The following is a 22,760-nucleotide window of genomic DNA, read 5'->3' on the forward strand; positions in this document are numbered from 1 at the left end:
TATTTCCCACCGTAAAGCATGGAGGAGGTGGTGTTATGGTGTGGGGGTGCTTTGCTGGTGACACAGTCTGTGATTTATTTAGAATTCAAGGCACACTTAACGAGCATAGCTACCACATCATTCTGCAGCGATACACCATCCCATCTGGTTTGGGCTTAGTGGGACTATCATGACCCAACACACCTCCAGGCTGTGTAAGGACTATTTTACAAAGAAGGAGAGTGATGGAGTGCTGCATCAGGTTACCTGGCCTCCACAATCCCCCGACCTCAACCAAATTGAGATGGTTTGGGATGAGTCGGACCTCAGAGTGAAGGAAAAGCAGCCAACAAGTGCTCAGCATATGTGGGAACTCCTTCAAGACTGTTGGAAAAGCATTCCAGATGAAGCTGGTTGTGAGAATGCCAAGAGTGTGCAAAGCTGTCATCAAGGCAAAGGGGTGGCTATTTGAAGAATCTCAAATATAAAATATATTTTGATTTGATTAACACTGTTTTGGTTACTACATGATTCCATATGTGTTATTTCATAGTTTTGATGTCTTCACTATTATTCTGCAATGTAGAAAATAGTAAAAAATAAATAAAAACCCTTGAAAGAGTAGGTGTTATAAAACTTTTTACGGGTAGTGTATACAAAAGTGTTTGTGCTAAACCACAACAAGGGGTGACTGGCTGAATTAATTAAACTTTGTCTCAAAGTAAATTTGAAACTGCACTGTTTACAAATTCACAAATAAGCATTGAAATGCAGTAATATAATATATTATTATTATTATTATTATTATTATTATAATGTCACTGCTAGGTGTCAGCATTTTTCTTGAGTGGATTTACTACAGTGTTTACAACAGTCAAAGGTCATGTAAACAAACACTTTATGGCAACCTCGCAAGAGAGTATGTTATGACAAGCACAAGCTAGCTTTTCATTACGACAATGTTTTCTTACAGAAACCATATGTACGTTACACTGTTATTCAATACAACATGTATTGGCTATAAATGTCAACTGAAAATGGCATGCGCTGATGACTGAAAACATTTATGCAGGCAAATGCTTGCCTCACTGGTATTAGTATCACATTCTAATTTAGCTAGCTAGCTAACATTAGCTACTTCTCTCATAATGAATGCGAACACATGGCCTCAATGATAGATATGTGCCAACTGTCTTGCTTTTTGCAGATTGCATATTTTCGAAAACGAACTACATAAACACACTAGCTAACATAATAGGCCCTGACAGTAAGTGTTCACTTTGGCACAGATTGCTAGCTAAGCTAACTACCTGGCTGGCTAGATCGCTAAGTTAGCTACGTTAACGAGGTGAGAATGTGATGAGGACAGGGCTGCTTGCTTGGTGAAGTGTACTTTTTATTATTTACTTATTCAAATACGATGGCTGTGGCAAGCTACTCACTGTCAAACCACCATGCCTACTCTCTCTCACGTTGTGACCTAGGGCTGAATTATGTTCAATGAGCTGCTGGTAGAGCACCCTCTTCATGCAACCATTGAAAATGACAAAAATTACCTCAAATGAGCAGACATATTTGTTTATTCTATGTATATATAATATTGGTGTTTTATCTGTGGAATAAAGATTGTTACAAATATTTCTGTGAAAGGCTAATATCGGCCGATAATATTGGCCAACCGATTTATCGGGCTCGCTCCACTGTAGAGTGAATGGTTGTGTATAAGTGTCAAGATCGTCTAACAGAGAGGACCAATGCGCAGCGTTGAATGCAAACATATTTATTCACACTGAAGGAAACACGAACAAAACAACGAACGATACGTGACAGTTCACGGTTACCATAAACAGACTAGAAACAAAAACCCACAAACACGAATGAAAACCCGACTGTTTAAATATGGCTCCCAATCAGAGACAACCAGCTGACACTCGTTGCCTCTGATTGGGAGTCACTCAGGCCAACATAGAAATAAGTAAACTAGACCCACAACCTACAACAAAAACATAGAAACTAACACCCTGGCTCAACATACGAGAGTCCCCCGAGCCAGGGCGTGACAGTACCCCCCCCTAAAGGCGCGGACTCCGACCGCGCCAACGAAACACAACAGGGGAGGGACCAGGTGGGCACTCCGCCTAGGCGGCGGATCCGGCTCCGGGCATGATCCCCACTCGCTCTCTAACCCCCCAAAGTACCCCTGGTCCGGTCTGGTCCTGCTGACCGGAGCTGGACTGCACACTGGTGGAGCGGATTGCTCTAGCTCCGGCGTAACGCATCTGACCGGCGCCGGACCAGGCACCAGTGGAACAGGCACGTGCCGTGCCGGACCGACGACGCACACCACTGGCTTGGTGTGGGGAACAGGCACGGGCCGTGCTGAACTGACGACGCACACCACTGGCTTGGTGTGGGGAGCAGGAGCGGGCCGGACAGGGCTGACGAAACGCACCACAGACTTGGTGCTGGGAGCAGGAATGGGCCGGACTGGGCTGGCGACGCGCACCACAGACTTGGTGCGGGGAGCAGGAACGGGCCGGACAGGGCTGACGAAACGCACCACAGACTTGGTGCGGAGAGCAGGAACGGGCCGGACAGGGCTGACGAAACGCACCACAGACTTGGTGCGGAGAGCAGGAACGGGCCGGACTGGGCTGGCGACGCGCACCACAGACTTGGTGCGGGGAGCAGGAACGGGCCGGACAGGGCTGACGAAACGCACCACAGACTTGGTGCGGGGAGCAGGAACAGGCCGGACCGTACTGGGGACACACACCACTGGTCCTACGCCGGGATCTGGAATGGGCCGGACCGGACTGGTAACACACCCCAGTACCTCTCGCCGTGCCTCTACACCTTCCACCCCCTCTTCGGCCAGTGGCCCCCGTAACCTGGCGGCCTCCTCTGCCAACCCGCTGGACCGCTCTACCGCGGCCTCCTGCTGCCCCGACGTCGTGAGCCCCCCCCCCTAAAACATTTCTGGGGGTCTCTCCTCCCCGTGGGCCAGGACTCTATAGTTCTCGCCCAACTCTCGCTCTTCTGCTTCCAACTCCCGCTATTCAGTTCCTCAATTGGCTTGACCCAGTCGAAACTCTTCCTCCATTGTTCCAAAGTCCACTCTCTCCGCTCTTCAATCGGCTGGACCCAGTCGAGGCTGCCACGGAGATCTGCTAGGGATTTCCCTGGCGATGGCTCCTCGACTCGCTGCTTGGTCCAGTTGTGGTGGGTTTTTCTGTCAAGATCGTCTAACAGAGAGGACCAATGCGCAGCGTTGAATGCAAACATATTTATTCACACTGAAGGAAACACGAACAAAACAACGAACGATACGTGACAGTTCACGGTTACCATAAACAGACTAGAAACAAAAACCCACAAACACGAATGAAAACCCGACTGTTTAAATATGGCTCCCAATCAGAGACAACCAGCTGACACTCGTTGCCTCTGATTGGGAGTCACTCAGGCCAACATAGAAATAAGTAAACTAGACCCACAACCTACAACAAAAACATAGAAACTAACACCCTGGCTCAACATACGAGAGTCCCCCGAGCCAGGGCGTGACAATAAGGTACATGTAAACGTCAGGGAATGTCAGATTCGGAAGCTTTTCAGTGGCTTAAACATGTTGGGTGGAGCGCCATAAGGGTCGCAGTACAGCTAATTTTTCTAAAGATCTATTTTTTTTATATTTCGCCATGTCGAGCTAGCTAGCTAGACTTATAATATAGCGGCCACTCTGGCTGAGAACGTTCATAACAATGGTGTGATGCGACTGAGTGACGTACAGTCGTGGTCAAAAGTTTTGAGAATGACACAAATACACATTTTCACAAAGTCTGCTGCCTCAGTTTTGATGGTGGCAATTTGCATATACTCCAGAATGTCATGAAGAGTGATCAGATGAATTTGCCATGAAAATGAACTTAATCCCCAAAAAACTTTTCCACTGCATTTCAGCCCTGCCACAAAAGGACCAGCTGCCATCATGTCAGTGATTCTCTCGTTAACACTCTGTCATGCTGATTGAGTTAGAATAAAAGACTGGAAGCTTTAAAAGGAGGGTGGTGCTTGAAATCATTGTTCTTCCTCTGTTAACCATGGTTACCTGCAAGGAAACATGTGCCGTCATAATTTCTTTGCACAAAAAGGGCTTCACAGGCAAGGATATTGCTGCTAGTAAGATTGCACCTAAATCAACCATTTATTGGATCATCAAGAACTTCAAGGAGAGAGGTTCAATTGTTTTGAAAAAGGCGTCAGGGCGCCCAAGAAAGTCCAGCAAGCGCCAGGACCGTCTCCTAAAGTTGATTCAGCTGTGGGAGCAGGGCACCACCAGTGCAGAGCTTGCTCAGGAATGGCAGCAGGTAGGTGTGAGTGCATCTTCACGCACAGTGAGGCGAAGACTTTTGGAGGATGGCCTGGTGTCAAGAAGGGCAGCAAAGAAGCCACTTCTCTCCAGGAAAAACATCAGGGACAGACTGATATTCTGCAAAAGGTACAGGGATTGGACTGCTGAGGACTGGCGTAAAGTCATTTTCTCTGATGAATCCCGTTTCCGATTGTTTGGGGCATCCGGAAAACACCTTGTCCGGAGAAGACAAGGTGAGCGCTACCATCAGTCCTGTGTCATGTCAACAGTAAAGCATCCTGAGACCATTCATGTGTGGGGTTGCTTCTCAGCCAAGGGAGTGGGCTCACTCACAATTTTGCCTAAGAACACAGCCATGAATAAAGAATGGTACCAACACATCCTCAGAGAGAAACTTCTCCCAACCATCCAAGAACAGTTTGGTGACGACCAATGCCTTTTCCAGCATGATGGAGCACCTTGCCATAAGGCAAAAGTGATAACTAAGTGGCTCGGGGAGCAAAACATCGACATTTTGGGTCCATGGCTAGGAAACTCCCCAGACCTTAATCCCATTGAGAACTTGTGGTTGATCCTCAAGAGGCGGGTGGACAAACAAAAACCCACAAATTCTGACAAACTCCAAGCATTGATTATGCAAGAATGGTGGTTATTTTCCACAACACCATCAGTCAGGATGTGGCCCAGAAGTTAATTGACAGCATGCCAGGGTGGATTGCAGAGGTCTTGAAAAAGAAGGGTCAACACTGCAAATATTGACTCTTTGCATAAACTTAATGTAATTGTCAATAAAAGCATTTGACACTTATGGAATGCTTGTAATTATACTTCAGTATACTATAGTAACATCTGACAAAAATATCTCATAACACTGAAGCAGCGAACTTTGTGAAGACCAATACTTGTGTCATTCTTAAAACTTTTGACCACGACTGTAGGTGTAACCAATGAATACAACAGTATACTGTCTGTCTGTGTTATAGTAGTTGTGGACAGTGGTGAGACCCACCTTGGTTCCAGGGTGGTACAGGCTGAGACGAGGGCAGGGGAACTGTAATGTTATGTCTATAACTTTATGTCTGTTGTGTGTCTGTGTTGTAGTTGTAAGTGTGGAGAGTCGTGAGACCCACCTTGGCGGCCTGGTCATCGAGGCAGAGAGGAAGGCAGGGGAGCTGGCTGCCCAGGCCCAGAGAGAGGGTCTCAGCCTGGAGGCCTGTGACAAGGACAAGCAGCTCCGAGCCTGGGAGTGGAGGAGCAAGCTCTACAAACGCATGAGGACTGGCTTCCAGCATGCATGTGAGTATGCTGGGACCGTATGTGTGTGTGGGGGGAGGGTGCGTGTGTGTGCTAGGACTGCACATGAGTCTTGACCAGAGCCAATGCACAGCCATAGTAAGGCAAAGTATGGGGAGAAAGAATACAACATTATAGGGAAGAGAAAGAAATGGCCATAGCAGTCACATACCTTAGTGTGGAGTAGTATGGCTACATCATTGGACAGGATCAAGTGTGTTTAGGTAAGATACTTTTTAGTTGTTGTTGATATTATCTATTTTCTATATCTAGTCCTTTTGCACAGCACAACTTGATTGTAAGTGTGAACCTGACAACCCCAGCACATGTCTTTGCCCACTAGGAGCTCTGATGGCACACATACACACACACCATGGGAGGTGTCAAGTCTGAGATTGGCAGGAGGATTTTGTGTGTATCAAAGGTGCCAGACAGCCTTGGAGGAAATCTGAGTGAGGTTATTATGGCTGGCAGGTCGTCCAGACTCCACAGTTACACCCTGTGTCCCCCAAATGGCACCCTATTCCCTTTTAAGTACATGGTGCATAGGGCTCTGGTCAAAAGTAGTGCACTAAATCAGGAATAGGGTGCTATTTGGGACACAGTTACAAACAGGCCTGGAGGTACAGCCTGCTGGAAACAGCCATAACAAGGAGGAAAGTGGAGAGAATTGAGGGGAGAGTTTTCTCCTATTTATTACTGCTGTGACAAGCAATAAAGGAGGATAGGAGCGAGTGTGTATTGGACACATATTTGCACACGCACACACACACACAATCCCATACACACACACAAACACACACACTATTTTTTACCTTTGATATTGATGACTGCATTGTTGTGGAAGAGCTTGTGCTTTTCACTGTGCTCTTACACCTGGTGTATCCTGTGCACGTGACAAATAAACGTTGATTTGATTTGATTTCCATGTGTTTGATGCCATTCCATTTACTCCGTTCCATCCATTATTATGAGCCGTCCTCCCCTCAGCAGACTCCACTGGATTTGACATATAGACACACACACACATTCTCTCCTTCTCTGTCAGTGTGCTGTGAGGTAAATGTTCGTGTTGTGTTTGTGCCCCATATTTATGTGTGCTCTATCCATCAGTCTGACAAGCATTGTTATGGAATAGGTTACGTAGTTTAGTTCTTAGGAGCACAGTTAGACATTACACTACCACTTCCACACTCCATCCCTAGGTGGCAGCACTAGCCGGGTCAATTGCTGTGCTTTGCCAGGAAGTCTTGTTAAGTGTTGATTGTGCACAGGTGTGGGCAATCAGTGAGAGAAAGGTGGAAAGGAACCTCTCGGCCTGCAAGTGTATTTTTTTGTGTTACCTCTTTAGTTTTGGGCATGTCTTTAGTAGTTTCCCTTTTGTATATATTTATTTTCATAAACTGAACACACAATAATCTGTTAGGGCTGGCCGACCAAGGGGAGAACTCTTGACTTCTCACGTAAATGCCCACCTTAAATCAGGTTACAGACCATTTAGCTATGGCTAGGACTGCCTAGACTTGTAGCAATATCAGTAGGTTAGCTCAGTGGTTTCGTAACAGCATACACATAATGAAAAACTTAATGTACTCATAAACCAGTACAGCCAGAGGGGGACTGGCCACACCCCTCAGAGCCTTGTTCCTCTCTAGGTTTCTTCCTAGGTTCCTGCCTTCTAGGGAGTTTTTCCTAGCCACTATGCTTCTGCCTCTGCATTGCTTGCTCTTTGCGGGTTTTAGGTTGGGAAAGGCTGTATGAGGAGATGGTTGCCGTTTTACGGGCTCCTAACCAATTGTGCTATTGTGTGTGTATTTTCGCGTTATATGTAACTTATGTTGTACATAATGTTTCTGCCACCGTCTCTTATGAGCGAAAAGAGCTTCTGGATATCAGGACAGCGATTACTTACCTCGTACTGGACAAATATTTTTTCTTTAACGAGTCGCACGAGAAGGATTTTCTTCAGACACCCGACAAGGCCCAAATCCCCGTCATTCGCATGAGAAAGAGACGGAGATATCGGGGACGTAGGTCGGGGTGTCTTGTAAGGATCCGACGGCAAGTGCGTAATCTGCCTTTACCATCAGTCCTGCTAGCCAACGTACAATCATTGGATAACAAAATAGAAGAACTAAGATCACGGATATCCTACCAACGGGACATAAAAAACTGTAATATCTTATGTTTCACCGAGTCGGGGCTGAACGACGACATGGATAACATACAGCTGGCGGGATATACGCTGCATCGGTAAGATAGAACAGCTGCCTCTGGTAAGACAAGGGGTGGTGGTCTGTGTATATTTGTAAACAACAGCTGGTGCACGAAATCTAATATTAAGGTTTTGCTCGCCTGAGGTAGAGTATCTCATGATAAGCTGTAGACCACACTATTTACCAAGAGAGTTTTCATCTATATTTTTTGTAGCTGTTTATTTACCACCACAAACCGATGCTGGCACTAAGACCGCACTCAATGTGCTGTATAAGGCCATAAGCAAACAGGAAAACGCTCATCCAGAGGCGGAGCTCCTAGTGGCCGGGGACATTTTAATGCAGGGAAACTTAAATCCATTTTACCTAATTTCTACCAGCATGTTAAATGTGCAACCAGAGGGAAAAAAACTCTAGACCACCTTTACTCCACACACAGAGGCGTATACAAAGCTCTCCCTCACCCTCCTTTTGGCAAATCTGACCATAACTCTATCCTCCTGATTCTTGCTTACAAGCAAAAACGTAAGCAGGAAGCACCAGCGACTCGGTCAATAAAGAAGTGGTCAGATGACGCAGATGCTAAGCTACAGGACTGTTTTGCTAGCACAGACTGGAATATGTTCCGGGATTCTTCCGATGGCATTGAGGAGTACACCACATCAGTCACTGGCTTCATCAATAAGTGCACCGATGACGTTGTCCCCACTGTGACCGTACGTACATACCCCAACCAGAAGCCATGGATTACAGGCAACATCCGCACTGAGCTAAAGGTTAAAGCTGCCGCTGTCAAGGAGCGAGACTCTAACCCGGACGCTTATAAGAAATCCCGCTATGCCCTCCGACAAACCATCAAACAGGCAAAGCATCAATACCGGACTAAGATTGAATCGTACTACACCGGCTCAGACGCTCGTCGGATGTGGTAGGGCTTGCAAACTATTACAGATTACAAAGGGAAGAACAGCCGCGAACTGCCTAGTGACACAAGCCTACCAGACGAGCTAAATTACTTCTATGCTCGCTTCGAGGCAAGCAACACTGAAGCATGCATGAGAGCATCAGCTGTTCCGGATGACTGTGTGATCACGCTCTCCGTAGCCGACGTGAGTAAGACCTTTAAACAGGTCAGCATTCGATGTAGACGGATTACCAGGACGTGTACTTCGAGCATGCGCTGACCAACAGGCAAGTGTCTTCACTGACATTTTCAAACTGTCCCTGTCTGAGTCTGTAATACCAACATGTTTCAAGCAGACCACCATAGTCTCGGTGGCCAAGAACACTAAGGTAACCTGCCTAAATGACTACCGACCCGTAGCACTCACATCTGTAGCCATGATGTGCTTTGAAAGGCTGGTCACATCAACATCATTATCCCAGAAAACCTAGACCCACTCCAATTTGCATACCGCCCCAACAGATCCACAGATGCAATCTCTATTGCACTCCACACTGCCCTTTCCCACCTGGACAAAAGGAAAACCTACTTTAGAATGCTATTCATTGACTACAGCTCAGCGTTCAACACCATAGTACCCTCAAAGCTCATCACTAAGCTAAGGCCCCTGGGACTAAACACCTCCCTCTGCAACTGGATCCTGGACTTCCTGACGGGCCCCCCCCCCCCCAGGTGGTAAGGGTAGGTAACAACACATCTGCCACGCTGACCCTCAACACGGGGGCCCCTCAGGGGTGCGTGCTCAGTCCCCTTCTGTACTCACTGTTCACCCATGACTGCATGGCCAGGCACGACTCCAACACCATCATTAAGTTTTCCGACGACACAACAGTGGTAGGGCTGATCACCGACAACGATGAGACAGCCTATAGGGAGGAGGTCAGAGACCTGGCCGTGTGGTGCCAGGATAACAACCTCTCCCTTAACGTGATCAAGACAAAGGAGATGATTGTGGACTACAGGAAAAGAAGAGGACTGAGCATGCCCCCATTCTCATCGACTGGGCTGTAGTGGAGCAGGTTGAGAGCTTCAAGTTCCTAGGTGTCCACATCACCAACAAACTATCATGGTCCAAACACACCAAGACAGTCGTGAAGAGGGCACGACAAAGCCTATTCCCCTTCAGGAGACTGAAAAGATTTGGCATGGGTCCTCAGATCCTCAAAAAGTTATACAGCTGCACCATCAAGAGCATCCTGACTGGTTGCATCACTGCCTGCTATGGCAACTGCTTGGCCTCCGACCGCAAGGCACTACAGAGGGTATTGCGTACTGCCAAGCTTCCTGCCATCCAGGACCTCTATACCAGGCTGTGTTAAAGGAAGGCCCTAAAAATTGTCAAAGACTCCAGCCACCATAGTCATATACTGTTCTCTCTGCTACCGCATGGCAAGCGGTACCGGAGCGCCAAGTCTAGGTCCAAAAGGCTTCTTAATGGCTTCTAGCCCCAATCCATAAGACGGCATTGTTGGTTAAGGGCTTGTAAGGAAGCATTTCACTGTAAGGTCTACACCTGTTGTATTCGGCGCATGGACAAATACAATTTGATTTGATTTGTAAAGCACTTTGTGACAACTGCGGATGTAAAAAGGGCATTCTAAAATTATTATTATTATTTTATTTTTTGGTAGGTGCGCCGGAGCCCCCGTCTGCAGTGGGTCTATGTGTAACCAGTAGCTCCTCTCTCACAGTTACCTTCCAGGAACCCCACTGTCTCAACTCTGCTGTGATCACCAAGTACAGAGGTACACACACACATACAGACTTGCGGACACACACACAGACGCACGCACACACACACACACATAGACGCGCAGACGCACACATGAAATTGACTCTAATGTAGAAAGGAAAATAAATGGGTAGGAACAAATAAATGATTGTTGCTTTTCATTGTTACGTTCTCCCTCTCTTTTCTCTCTCTTCTCTCTTCTCTCTCCCCCCTCTCTCTTTCTCTATCTCTCTTCCTTTCCTATTCTCCTTCCCTCTGCAATTTATTTCTAACCCCTGTGCCTCCTCTGTCTGTCGTCTCACTAACCTGCTTCCCTCTAGCCCTGTGGGATGACAGTAAATCTATTAACTAATGCCATGACTGATATTGATTTATTCCCTTCTCCTCCCTACCAGTCCCTCCCTCCATCCATCCCTCCATCCCTCTCTCCCTCCTATCTACAATTATGTGGGGTGACTGTGAAACTATTAAATAATGGTCTGTAGTTAATCTCTGCTCATAAGGGCTTTTCCCTATAGGTGTAGAAGTCTTTACACGTCTTTTGGTTCTGAGAAAGAAGAAGCAAAGGAGAGAGAAATGAGAGCGAGAGAGCAGAAAGAGGGAAAAAGAGAGGGAGAGAGAAATGAAAGCGAGAGAGTAGAAAGAAGGAAAAAGAGAGGGAGAGAGAATGAGAGAGAGAGCAGAAAGAGGGAAAAAGAGAGGGAGAGAGAATGAGAGCGAGAGAGCAGAAAGAGGGAAAAAGAGAGGGAGAGAGAATGAGAGAGAGAGCAGAAAGAGGGAAAAATAGAGGGAGAGAGAATGAGAGAGAGAAAAGAGACAGAGCAGAGAGAGAGAGACCAAAGACAGGGAAAGCGAGGGAAACCACACACCTCAAGGCATTAGCAGCACAATGAGAAGGTTAATAGTGTAATACACAGCACCAGGGGACATATTGATTTCTAATAAGGAGAGAGGACACACACACCCAGCCTGTGTGGTTATTGTCTGTGAGTATTTGTAATGCTGACTTTGTGTGTGTGTGTGCGCGTATTTATGTGTGTGTGTGTCTGTGTTATTACAGTGGAGTGGAGCTGTCTAAAGGATTTCTCATTGCTGGCCGGAGACATGGTGTTGGAAAACCTACATACGCTCAAGTGTACCATCAATGGCCTTACCACGGTAAATAGTACTGAAGTATATTCAGCAGACAGGGAGGGAGAGAGAGAGGGGAAAAGGACAGAGTAGGAGCACAAAGACAGAGGAGTAATTGAGGGGTCAGTATAGGAGGAGGGTAATGATGAAGGGAGTAAGTGAAGGAGTGTGGGAATGATACAGTAATGGAGTGAGGGGCTGAATGAGGGAAATCTATAATGGTGACTTCTAGGATGCGTCCCAAATGGCACCCTATTTCCTATAACGTGCACTACTTTTGATTAGGGCTCATAGGGCTCTGGTCAAAAGTATTGCACTATGTAGGTTTATAGGGTGCCATTTGTGACACAACCTAGAAGTCACCATTATGGCATGTTGCCCTCATTCACTCGCAATACTGGGATATTACTGTTCTCTGCTCAACTTTCAGCTGATTTAACTGTCTTCCTCTGGCTAGTACTTACTGTGTGTACATTTTACTTAATGTGTAAAATTTATTTTACACAGTATTTTACATATATTTTACTTAATGTGTGTGTGTTGTGTTGTGTTGTGTGTGTGTGTGTGTGTGTTCCAGGGGAGGCTGTACTATGTCCAGGTGTCGGCCTACAACATGAAGGGTTGGGGTCCACCTCAACAGTCTCTACCCCCCTCTGCTGCACCTTCCAGTGAGTCCATTACTTTATTAGGTTTAAATCAAACCTTTATTGAATGTACCTTCATACAATATCGTAGAATCGGTCTGGGCACTGCTGGTAAACTCAGGTTGATATTTTCCTTCAAAAATAGTTTGTTTTCGGAATAAGACACTTGTAAGATGTCCAGTAAAGTTGTGTTCACAAAGCCTGCTATGGCAGTTATAATTAACTCCGTCATTCAGTCGGATTGAAACCCATACTTGCTTTATTCCCTGTGTGCTACTTTGAGAATGTAGGCTCTGTCCAAAATAGCACCCTATTCCCTATATACAGTGGGGGAAAAAGTATTTAGTCAGCCACCAATTGTGCAAGTTCTCCCACTTAAAAAGATGAGAGAGGCCTGTAATTTTCATAATAGGTACACGTCAACTATGACAGACAAATTGAGCAAAAAAAATCCAGAAAATCACATTGTATGATCTTTAATGAATTTATTTGCAAATTATGGTAGAAAATAAGTATTTGGTCACCTACAAACAAGCAAGATTTCTGGCTCTCACAGACCTGTAACTTCTTCTTTAAGAGGCTCCTCTGTCCTCCACTGGTTACCTGTATTAATGGCACCTGGTTGAACTTGTTATCAGTATAAAAGACACCTGTCCACAACCTCAAACAGTCACACTCCAAACTCCACTATGGCCAAGACCAAAGAGCTGTCAAAGGACACCAGAAACAAAATTGTAGACCTGCACCAGGCTGGGAAGACTGCATCTGCAATAGGTAAGCAGCTTGGTTTGAAGAAATCAACTGTGGGAGCAATTATTAGGAAATGGAAGACATACAAGACCACTGATAATCTCCCTCGATCTGGAGCTCCACGCAAGATCTCACCCTGTGGGGTCAAAATGATCACAACCACACGGGGGGACCTAGTGAATGACCTGCAGAGAGCTGGGACCAAAGTAACAAAGCCTACCATCAGTAACACACTACGCCGCCAGGGACTCAAATCCTGCAGTGCCAGACGTGTCCCCCTGCTTAAGCCAGTACATGTCCAGGCCCGTCTGAAGTTTGCTAGAGTGCATTTGGATGATCCAGAAGAGGATTGGGAGAATGTCATATGGTCAGATGAAACCAAAATAGAACTTTTTGGTAAAAACTCAACTCGTCGTGTTTGGAGGACAAAGAATGCTGAGTTGCATCCAAAGAACACCATACCTACTGTGAAGCATGGGGGTGGAAACATCATGCTTTGGGGCTGTTTTTCTGCAAAGGGACCAGGACGACTGATCCGTGTAAAGGAAAGAATGAATGGGGCCATGTATCGTGAGATTTTGAGTGAAAACCTCCTTCTATCAGCAAGGGCATTGAAGATGAAACGTGGCTGGGTCTTTCAGCATGACAATGATCCCAAACACACCGCCCGGGCAACGAAGGAGTGGCTTCGTAAGAAGCATTTCAAGGTCCTGGGGTGGCCTAGCCAGTCTCCAGATCTCAACCCCATAGAAAATCTTTGGAGGGAGTTGAAAGTCCGTGTTGCCCAGCGACAGCCCCAAAACATCACTGCTCTAGAGGAGATCTGCATGGAGGAATGGGCCAAAATACCAGCAACAGTGTGTGAAAACCTTGTGAAGACTTACTTTTGTTATTGACCAAATACTTATTTTCCACCATAATTTGCAAATAAATTCATTAAAAATCCTACAATGTGATTTTCTGGATTTTTTTTTCTCATTTTGTCTGTCATAGTTGACGTGTACCTATGATGAAAATTACAGGCCTCTCTCATCTTTTTAAGTGGGAGAACTTGCACAATTGGTGGCTGACTAAATACTTTTTTCCCCACTGTACAGATGTCACAGTAGGAAAATAATCCTGCAGCAGGAGGATTTTAATATCTAAAGAAATATTTAGAATGGCCGGCAGCTGGAAGCGGTGTTTGTATACAGTGCAGTACTGTACCTACAGTGTACCTTCTGTAGGCTACAGCGCATCTCGTGTGAATTCTTATGTTGATTATAATACATTATTTATTATACACATAGTATACCAAACATTAGAAACACCTTCCTAATATTGAGTTGCAGGCTTAGACATCCTTCTTTAACCTGTCTCCTCCCCTTCATCTACACTGATTGAAGTGGATTTAACAAGTGACATCAATAAGGGATCATAGCGTTCACCTGGATTCACCTGGTCAGTCTACAGTGAGGGGAAAAAAGTATTTGATCCCCTGCTGATTTTGTACGTTTGCCCACTGACAAAGAAATGATCAGTCTATAATTTTAATGGTAGGTTTATTTGAACAGTGAGAGACAGAATAACAACAAAAAAATCCAGAAAAACGCATGTAAAAAATGTTATCAATTGATTTGCATTTTAATGAGGGAAATAAGTATTTGACCCCTCTGCAAAACATGACTTAGTACTTGGTGGCAAAACCCTTGTTGAGAATCACAGAGGTCAGACGTTTCTTGTAGTTGGCCACCAGATTTGCACACATCTCAGGAGGGATTTTGTCCCACTCCTCTTTGCAGATCTTCTCCAAGTCATTAAGGTTTCGAGGCTGACGTTTGGCAACTCCAACCTTCAGCTCCCTCCACAGATTTTCTATGGGATTAAGGTCTGGAGACTGGCTAGGCCACTCCAGGACCTTAATGTGCTTCTTCTTGAGCCACTCCTTTGTTGCCTTGGCCGTGTGTTTTGTGTCATTGTCATGCTGGAATACCCATCCACAACCCATTTTCAATGCCCTGGCTGAGGGAAGGAGGTTCTCACCCAAGATTTGACGGTACATGGCCCCGTCCATCGTCCCTTTGATGCGGTGAAGTTGTCCTGTCCCCTTAGCAGAAAAACACCCCCAAAGCATAATGTTTCCACCTCCATGTTTGACGGTGGGGATGGTGTTCTTGGGGTCATAGGCAGCATTCCTCCTCCTCCAAACACGGCGAGTTGAGTTGATGCCAAAGAGCTCGATTTTGGTCTCATCTGACCACAACACTTTCACCCAGTTCTCCTCTGAATCATTCAGATGTTCATTGGCAAACTTCAGACGGGCCTGTATATGTGCTTTCTTGAGCAGGGGGACCTTGCGGGCGCTGCAGGATTTCAGTCCTTCACGGCGTAGTGTGTTACCAATTGTTTTCTTGGTGACTATGGTCCCAGCTGCCTTGAGTTGAGTGACAAGATCCTCCCGTGTAGTTCTGGGCTGATTCCTCATCGTTCCCATGATCATTGCAACTCCATGAGGTGAGATCTTGCATGGAGCCCCAGGCCGAGGGAGATTGACAGTTCTTTTGTGTTTCTTCCATTTGCGAATAATCGCACCAACTGTTGTCACCTTCTCACCAAGCTGCTTGGCGATGGTCTTGTAGCCCATTCCAGCCTTGTGTAGGTCTACAATCTTGTCCCTGACATCCTTGGAGAGCTCTTTGGTCTTGGCCATGGTGGAGAGTTTGGAATCTGATTGATTGATTGCTTCTGTGGACAGGTGTCTTTTATACAGGTAACAAGCTGAGATTAGGAGCACTCCCTTTAAGAGTGTGCCCCTAATCTCAGCTCGTTACCTGTATAAAAGACACCTGGGAGCCAGAAATCTTTCTGATTGAGAGGGGGTCAAATACTTATTTCCCTCATTAAAATGCAAATCAATTTATGAAAAAAATTATATGCGTTTTTCTGGATTTTTTTGTTGTTATTCTGTCTCTCACTGTTCAAATAAACCTACCATTAAAATTATAGACTGATCATGTCTTTGTCAATGGGCAAACGGACAAAATCAGCAGGGGATCAAATACTTTTTTCCCTCACTGTATGTGATGGAAAGAGCGTTTTTCCTAGCCACCGTGGTTCTACTTCTGCATTGCTTGCTCACTGGGGTTTTAGGCTTGGTTTCTGTATAAGCACTTTGTGACAACTGCTGCTGTAAAAAGGGCTTTATTAGTACATTTGATTGATTGATGTAAAGAACAGGTTTTCTTAATATTTTGTATACTCAGAGTATGTTGAAGTTAAGCAATAGGCAGAATGAATTATTGGTTTCCTGTGTGGTCCAGCGGTTACAGTCACTGACACCGGGACACATATGCCAGAGTTGGCATGGATTCGAATCTGGCCCACTGCCCTTTGACTCATGGATGAGCGTCTATTTTTGACGGATTAATTCCGCATGGTTACAGGTTTAATTCAGTGTGGTTACAGGGTTAAAACAGAAACAACTAAAAGGTTAGCAATTTAAGCATTAATTAATTACTAGTGCTTAAGGTTAGGGTTATGGTTTGGGTAAGGCTTAAAACAACATAATAAAAAACTATGCACATATCATCAATATTCCTAGTACTGTTGGTGCTTGCTAGAGCATTGGTCTAAGCAGTGACAATGGATAGGCTAACGGGTAATGTACAGAATGTAGTTTATATGTAGGCACTAGATTATCGCCAGTTGATGTCTTGATAAACCATCAATAAGTCTTAATTTACCCGCACAGCTGATCTCAATTGCAACCATTATTGGTCACCTCTAATCAGAAGAACTTAGTCCTTTTTGAACAGACTAAGGGCAATTTATCTATTTGACAAGCATTCCGTAGCCTACACTAGAAATAAAGTATTTCATCGTTTACCACGGCAAATCTACTGTGGCAATTTAGCCAACAGGTTGTATGAATGGAAGCCTATTATTAGTTTCTTATTTATGTCAACTGTCTTTAAAATAAAAGTGTCTGGTATGGTTATTTCTTAACAAGATCGGGGGTAAAATATCCCTGGATTGTCCATATTTGAAATGTCTAAATAAATCGGGGGGATGGAGTTATTTGTGTCAGAAGGGCGTGGCCTGGAATCAAACCCACTCTAACATGGTAGGCCATGTCCAACATGGGAAGCCTATATGTGAAAGCAGACCACCCCAGGCCACGGTTGAACTTAATTTTGAGGTTAGGATACATTTGACACTTCTATGTCGTAGCCTAGTGGAGACCAATATCTATCTTCTGTTATTAAGCTATACATTGACCGTAATGAGTGGTCCTCTGTAGCTCAGCTGGTAGAGCACGGCGCTTGTAACACCAAGGTAGTGGGATCGATCCCCGGGACCACCCATACACAAAAAAATATATATAATGTATGCACGCATGACTGTAAGTCGCTTTGGATAAAAGCGTCTGCTAAATGGCATATTATTATTATTATAATGAGTGTCCATGGCAGACTGAACAGGTGAATCCAGGGGAAGGCTATGATCCCTTATTGATGTCACCTGTTAAATCCACTTCAATCAGTGTAGATGCATGGGAGGAGACAGGTTAAAGAAAGATTTTTAAGCCTTGAGACAGTTCTGACATGGATTGTGTATGTGTGCCATTGAGGGTGAATGGGCAAGACAAAAGTGTATCAAGAATGGTCCACCACCCAAAGGACATCCAGCCAACGGCAGGTCAGTGGTCGAAAAATGAGTCATTGATCAACGAGGACAAAGGAGGCTGACACGAATTGTGCAGCGCAACAGACGGGCTACAGTTAGTCAACTGACAGTCCAGTACAACATTGGTGCCCAAAGACCAATAAAAGACGAACCTTGACACGAATTGGGTATGGCAACAAACGACCTTACGGAGTTCCACTTCTTTCAGAAAAAAACAAGAAACTGCGGTTACAGTGGGCTAAGGAACGAAAACACTGGACACTGAAGAATTGGAAAAACATTGCCTGGTCTGATGAGTCCCGGTTCCTGCTGTTTCACGCTGATGGGAGGACTAGGGTATGGAGAAAACCAAGAGTACATGCATCCATCATGCCGCGTGTCAACATTGCAGAGTGGTGGTGTTGGTGTGGGGTGTGTTTTCATGGCACACATTGGGCCCCTTGATAAAAGTGGGGCAACATTTGAATGCCACAGGATATCTATACATCATTGCCAATCAGGTGCATCCCTTCATGGCAGCAGTGTAACCATCTGCAAATAGATTTTTTTCAGCAGGATAATGCCCCATGCCACAAGGCTAGGATTGTCCAGGAATGGTTCCATGGAAATGACAGTGAATTCAGCTTACTGCAGTGGCCTGCCCAGTCACCAGATCTCAATCCAGTTGAGCATCTGTGGGATGAGATGGAACAAGCTGTTCAGAGTAGAGCTCCACTACCAGCCATCTTGACACAACTGTGGGAAGCATTGGATTCAACATGGGCCAACATCCCTGTGGAACGCTTTCGACACCTTGTAGAGTTCATGACCCGACAAATTGAGGCTGTTCTGAGGGCAAAAGGGGGTGCAACTCAAAATTAGGGGGGTGTTCCTAATATTTTGTACACTCTGTGTATACAACAACGGTTGTTGAGGTGTATGGCTGCATTTCAGATACATTTTTGTACATTTGAATGTCGCAGTAATAGAACCTAGGCCTAGCATTTGAGTGAGCGAGAGAGAAAATGATTTTGATAGCAAACCCTGATTACAATGACTCAACTGCCTCCGCATGGACAGAAATAGAACTGCTCATTTTCAGACACTCACGAGGCTCAGTTGAATTTGCTGATGCAGCAGGAAAATTCTCTGCGACAAAAGAGTGATCAAGTTAAGATCCAACATCTGTAGTGCACTATGTTTAACCAGAGCCCTTTGGTTCCTGGTCAAAAGTAATGCACTATATAGGGAATAGGGTTCCATTTGGGACAAAGATGTTGTTTTCAGCAGCCTGCTCCAAATAAACAGCCTGAAAACTGACAATTCAATGTCAGAAGTGATGTGTCAGTGCAATTATATTATTATATTATACTTCACAACAGTAAAAGTGGTTAACCACAGCAAACAGTCCTCAGCTACAATTGAAGCCTTTATCTAAAGCATCTATTTTACACCACAGTCAGGACTCAGTCACAACTCTCCTTTCATACCATTCACTCAGAACAGCCTTGGAGAGGGTGTCCCAGATTAGCCTAAACAAAATAAGACATATAAAAGAAAAATGTGAACAAATAACAGAGAGAGATGGAAAGAAAAACAGAGTGAGAGATGGAGAGAGGGCAGGAGATGTTTTGTAATACTGTTGTTGAACCACTGAGATGACAAATCGATTTATATAATGTCTTCTTCTTCAAACCCAAGGACACTTTATATAATATGAATCACAAATGGGTTCACACTGAGGTGACAGTGGTCTGTTTGGTTGTGTGTACTGTACATGTGTAGTGCTGAGAGAATAAACCCTAACCCTAACCCTTAACAACTAGTAATGCGTTTACGATTCTGAGAATGAATTGAGAGTGGTTAAAGTTTATGTTTGTACTGTACAGTATGTGTTTACTGGTGAGATGTTGACCACTGTATTTACTGTCTATTTATTTATTTGAAATTTTGCAGGATGAAATCTCTTGAGATGTACCATCTCGTTTTCGAGTGTCCAAAAAAACCCAATACTTAGTAACAAGAATAATATGGCAACTACTTCCTAATAATAATAGCAATGAAATAATAATAATATATTTTTTAAGTAGATTAACAGCATAAAAAAGTTGTTATACAACTACTAATAGGCCTACAACTAATAATAACTACTGCTACAACTACTAATACAACTAATAAAACTAAGTACCTATAATATACAGTGCATTCGGAAACTATTCAGACCCCTTGACTTCCACATTTTGTTACGTTACAGCCTTATTCTAAAATGGATTAAATAGTTTTTTCCCCCTCATCAATCTACACACAATACCCCATAATAACAAAGCAAAAACAAGTTTTTAGACATTTTTGTGAATGTATAAAATAAAATAAAACGGAAATATCACATTTACATAAGTATTTAGACCCTTTACGCAGTACTTTGTTGAAGCACCTTGAGTGTTCTTGGGTATGACGCTACAAGCTTGGTACACCTGTATTTGGGGAGTCTCTCCCATTCTTCTCTGCAGATCCTCTCAAGCTCTGTCAGGTTGGATGGGGAGCGTCGCTGCACAGCTATTTTCAGGTCTCTCCAGAGATGTTCGATCGGGTTCAAGTCCGGGCTCTGGCTGGGCCACTCATCGACATTCAGAGACTTGTCCCGAAGCCACTCCTGCGTTGTCTTGGCTGTGTGCTTAAGGTCGTTGACCTGTTGGAAGGTGAACCTTCACCCCAGTCTGAGGTCCTGAGTGCTCTGGAGCAGGTTTTCATCAAGGACCTCTCTGTACTTTGCTCCGTTTTCAGCGTTCGTCCCTGCCGCTGAAAAACATCCCCACAGCATGATGCTGCCACCACCATGCTTCACCATAGGGATGGTGCCAGGTTTCCTCCAGACGTGACGCTTGGCATTCAGTCCAAAGAGTTCAATCTTGGTTTCATCAGACCAGAGAATCTTGTTTCTCATGGTCTGAGAGTCCTTTAGGTGCCTTTTGGCAAACTCCAAGCAGGCTTTCATGTGCCTTTTACTGAGGAGTGGCTTCCGTCTGGCCACTGTACCATAAAGGCCTGATTGTTGGAGTGCTACAGAGATGGTTGTCCTTCTGGAAGGTTCTCCCATCTCCACAGAGGAACTCTGGAGCTCCCTGACCAAGACACTTCTGCCCCGATTGCTCATTGTGCCCGGGCGGCCAGCTGTAGGAAGAGTCTTGGTGTTTCCGAACTTCTTCCATTTAAGAATGATGGAGGCCACTGTGTTCTTGGGGATCTTCAATGCTGCAGACATTTTTTGGTACCCTTCCCCAGATCTGTGCCTCGACACAATCATGTCTCGGAGCACTACAGACAATTCCTTCAACCTCATGGCTTGGTTTTTGCTCTGACATGCACTGTCAACTGTGGGACCTTATATAGACAGGTGTGTGCCTTTCCAAATCATGTCCAATCAATTGAATTTACCATAGGTGGACTCCAATCAAGTTGTAGAAACATCTCAAGGATGATCAATGGAAACAGGATGCATCTGAGTTCAATTTCGAGTCTCATAGCAAAGGGTCTGAATACTTATGTAAATAAGGTATTTCTGTTTTTATTTTTTATAAATGTGCAAAAATTTATAACAACCTGTTTTCACTCTGTCATTATGGGGTATTGTATTTATAAATAACACAAACAGTTTGTTTTTAACATTTGAAAAACTGCTCAATGTGTGATTTTTATGCCCTGATTTCTATAAGTAAATTATTCCATTCAGTTGGGCATTTGTATCTGAAAGATGTTACTCCAACATCATTATGTACCATTGGAATTGTTGTCGAAAATAGTAGTGTAAGTCTTGTAAAGTGTAAATAAATTGGTACCAATGCAGTTTAGGAGTGTTCTGTTTAGGAGTGTCTAGGATTGGAAGCAGCAGTTCGGTTACTAAGGTGTTTCTAATGGACACAGTAAAACAATTCTTAGATCTGTATAGTAACACAAGCTTATAGTAAAACATGTTTCTAATATAATCAATATGCCTTCCAAAAGAACATTCAGAATCTATCCTCAAACCCAGATAACAATCAACACTTTCAAGCATTGTTCCATATATACACTACATATATACACGACATGACCAAAAGTATGTGGACACCTGCTCATCGAACATCTCATTCCAAAATCATGGGCATTAATATGGAGTTGGTCCCCCCCCTCTTCTGGGAAGGCTCCACTAGATGTTGGAACATTGCTGCGGGGGCTTGCTTCCATTCAGCCACAAGAGCATTAGTGAGGTCGGGCACTGATGTTGGGCGATTAAGCCTGGCTCGCAGTCGGCGTTCCAATTCATCCCAAAGGTGTTCGATGGGGTTGAGGTCAGGGCTCTGTGTAGGCCAGTCAAGTTCTTCCACACCGATCTCGACAAACTATTTCTGTATGGACCTCGCTTTGTGCACTGGGGCATTGTCATGCTGAAACAGGAAAGGGCCTTCCCCAAACTGTTGCCACAAGGTTGGAAGCACAGAATCGTCTGGAATGTCATTATATGCTGTAGCGATAAGATTTCCCTTCACTGGAACAAAGGGGCCTAGCCCGAACCAGGAAAAACTGCCCCAGACCATTATTCCTCCTCCACCAAACTGCAGACCATTATTCCACTGCTCCACCATTGCGCATGGTGATCTTAAGCTTGTGTGTGGCTACTCGGCCATGGAAACCCAGTTCATGAAGCTCCAGACAAACAGTTCTTGTGCTGACGTTGCTTCCAGAGGCAGTTTGGAACTCGGTAGTGAGTGTTGCCACTGAGGACAGACAATTTGTACGCGCTTCAGCACTCAGCGGTCCCATTCTGTGAGCTTGTGTGGCCTACCATTTCGTGGCTGAGCCATTGTTGCTCTTAGACGTTTCCACTTACAGTTGACCGGGGCAGCTCTAGCAGGGCAGATATTTTAGAAACGGACTTGTTGGAAAGGTGGCATCCTATGACGGTGCCACGTTGAAAGTCACTGAGTTCTTCAGTAAGGCCATTCTACTGCCAATGTTTGTCTATGGAGATTGCATGGCTGTGTGCTCGATTTTA

The 22,760-nt window shown here is 44.8% G+C and overlaps 1 protein-coding gene across 1 annotated transcript in view; it reads left to right on the plus strand.

Annotated features, from left to right (window-relative positions):
- LOC121575658 (ankyrin repeat and fibronectin type-III domain-containing protein 1-like) overlaps window positions 1-22,760 on the plus strand; it is a 99,583-nt gene that overhangs the window by 19,685 nt on the left and 57,138 nt on the right. The window contains exons 3-6 of the mRNA XM_041888890.2: window positions 5,456-5,650; window positions 10,459-10,572; window positions 11,620-11,717; window positions 12,268-12,358. Of these exons, the coding sequence (XP_041744824.2) occupies window positions 5,456-5,650; window positions 10,459-10,572; window positions 11,620-11,717; window positions 12,268-12,358 (498 nt within the window). The remainder of the gene's footprint in view (window positions 1-5,455; window positions 5,651-10,458; window positions 10,573-11,619; window positions 11,718-12,267; window positions 12,359-22,760) is intronic.

This window comes from Coregonus clupeaformis, chromosome 1 (assembly GCF_020615455.1).
Source record: "Coregonus clupeaformis isolate EN_2021a chromosome 1, ASM2061545v1, whole genome shotgun sequence".
Lineage (NCBI taxonomy): Eukaryota > Metazoa > Chordata > Actinopteri > Salmoniformes > Salmonidae > Coregonus > Coregonus clupeaformis.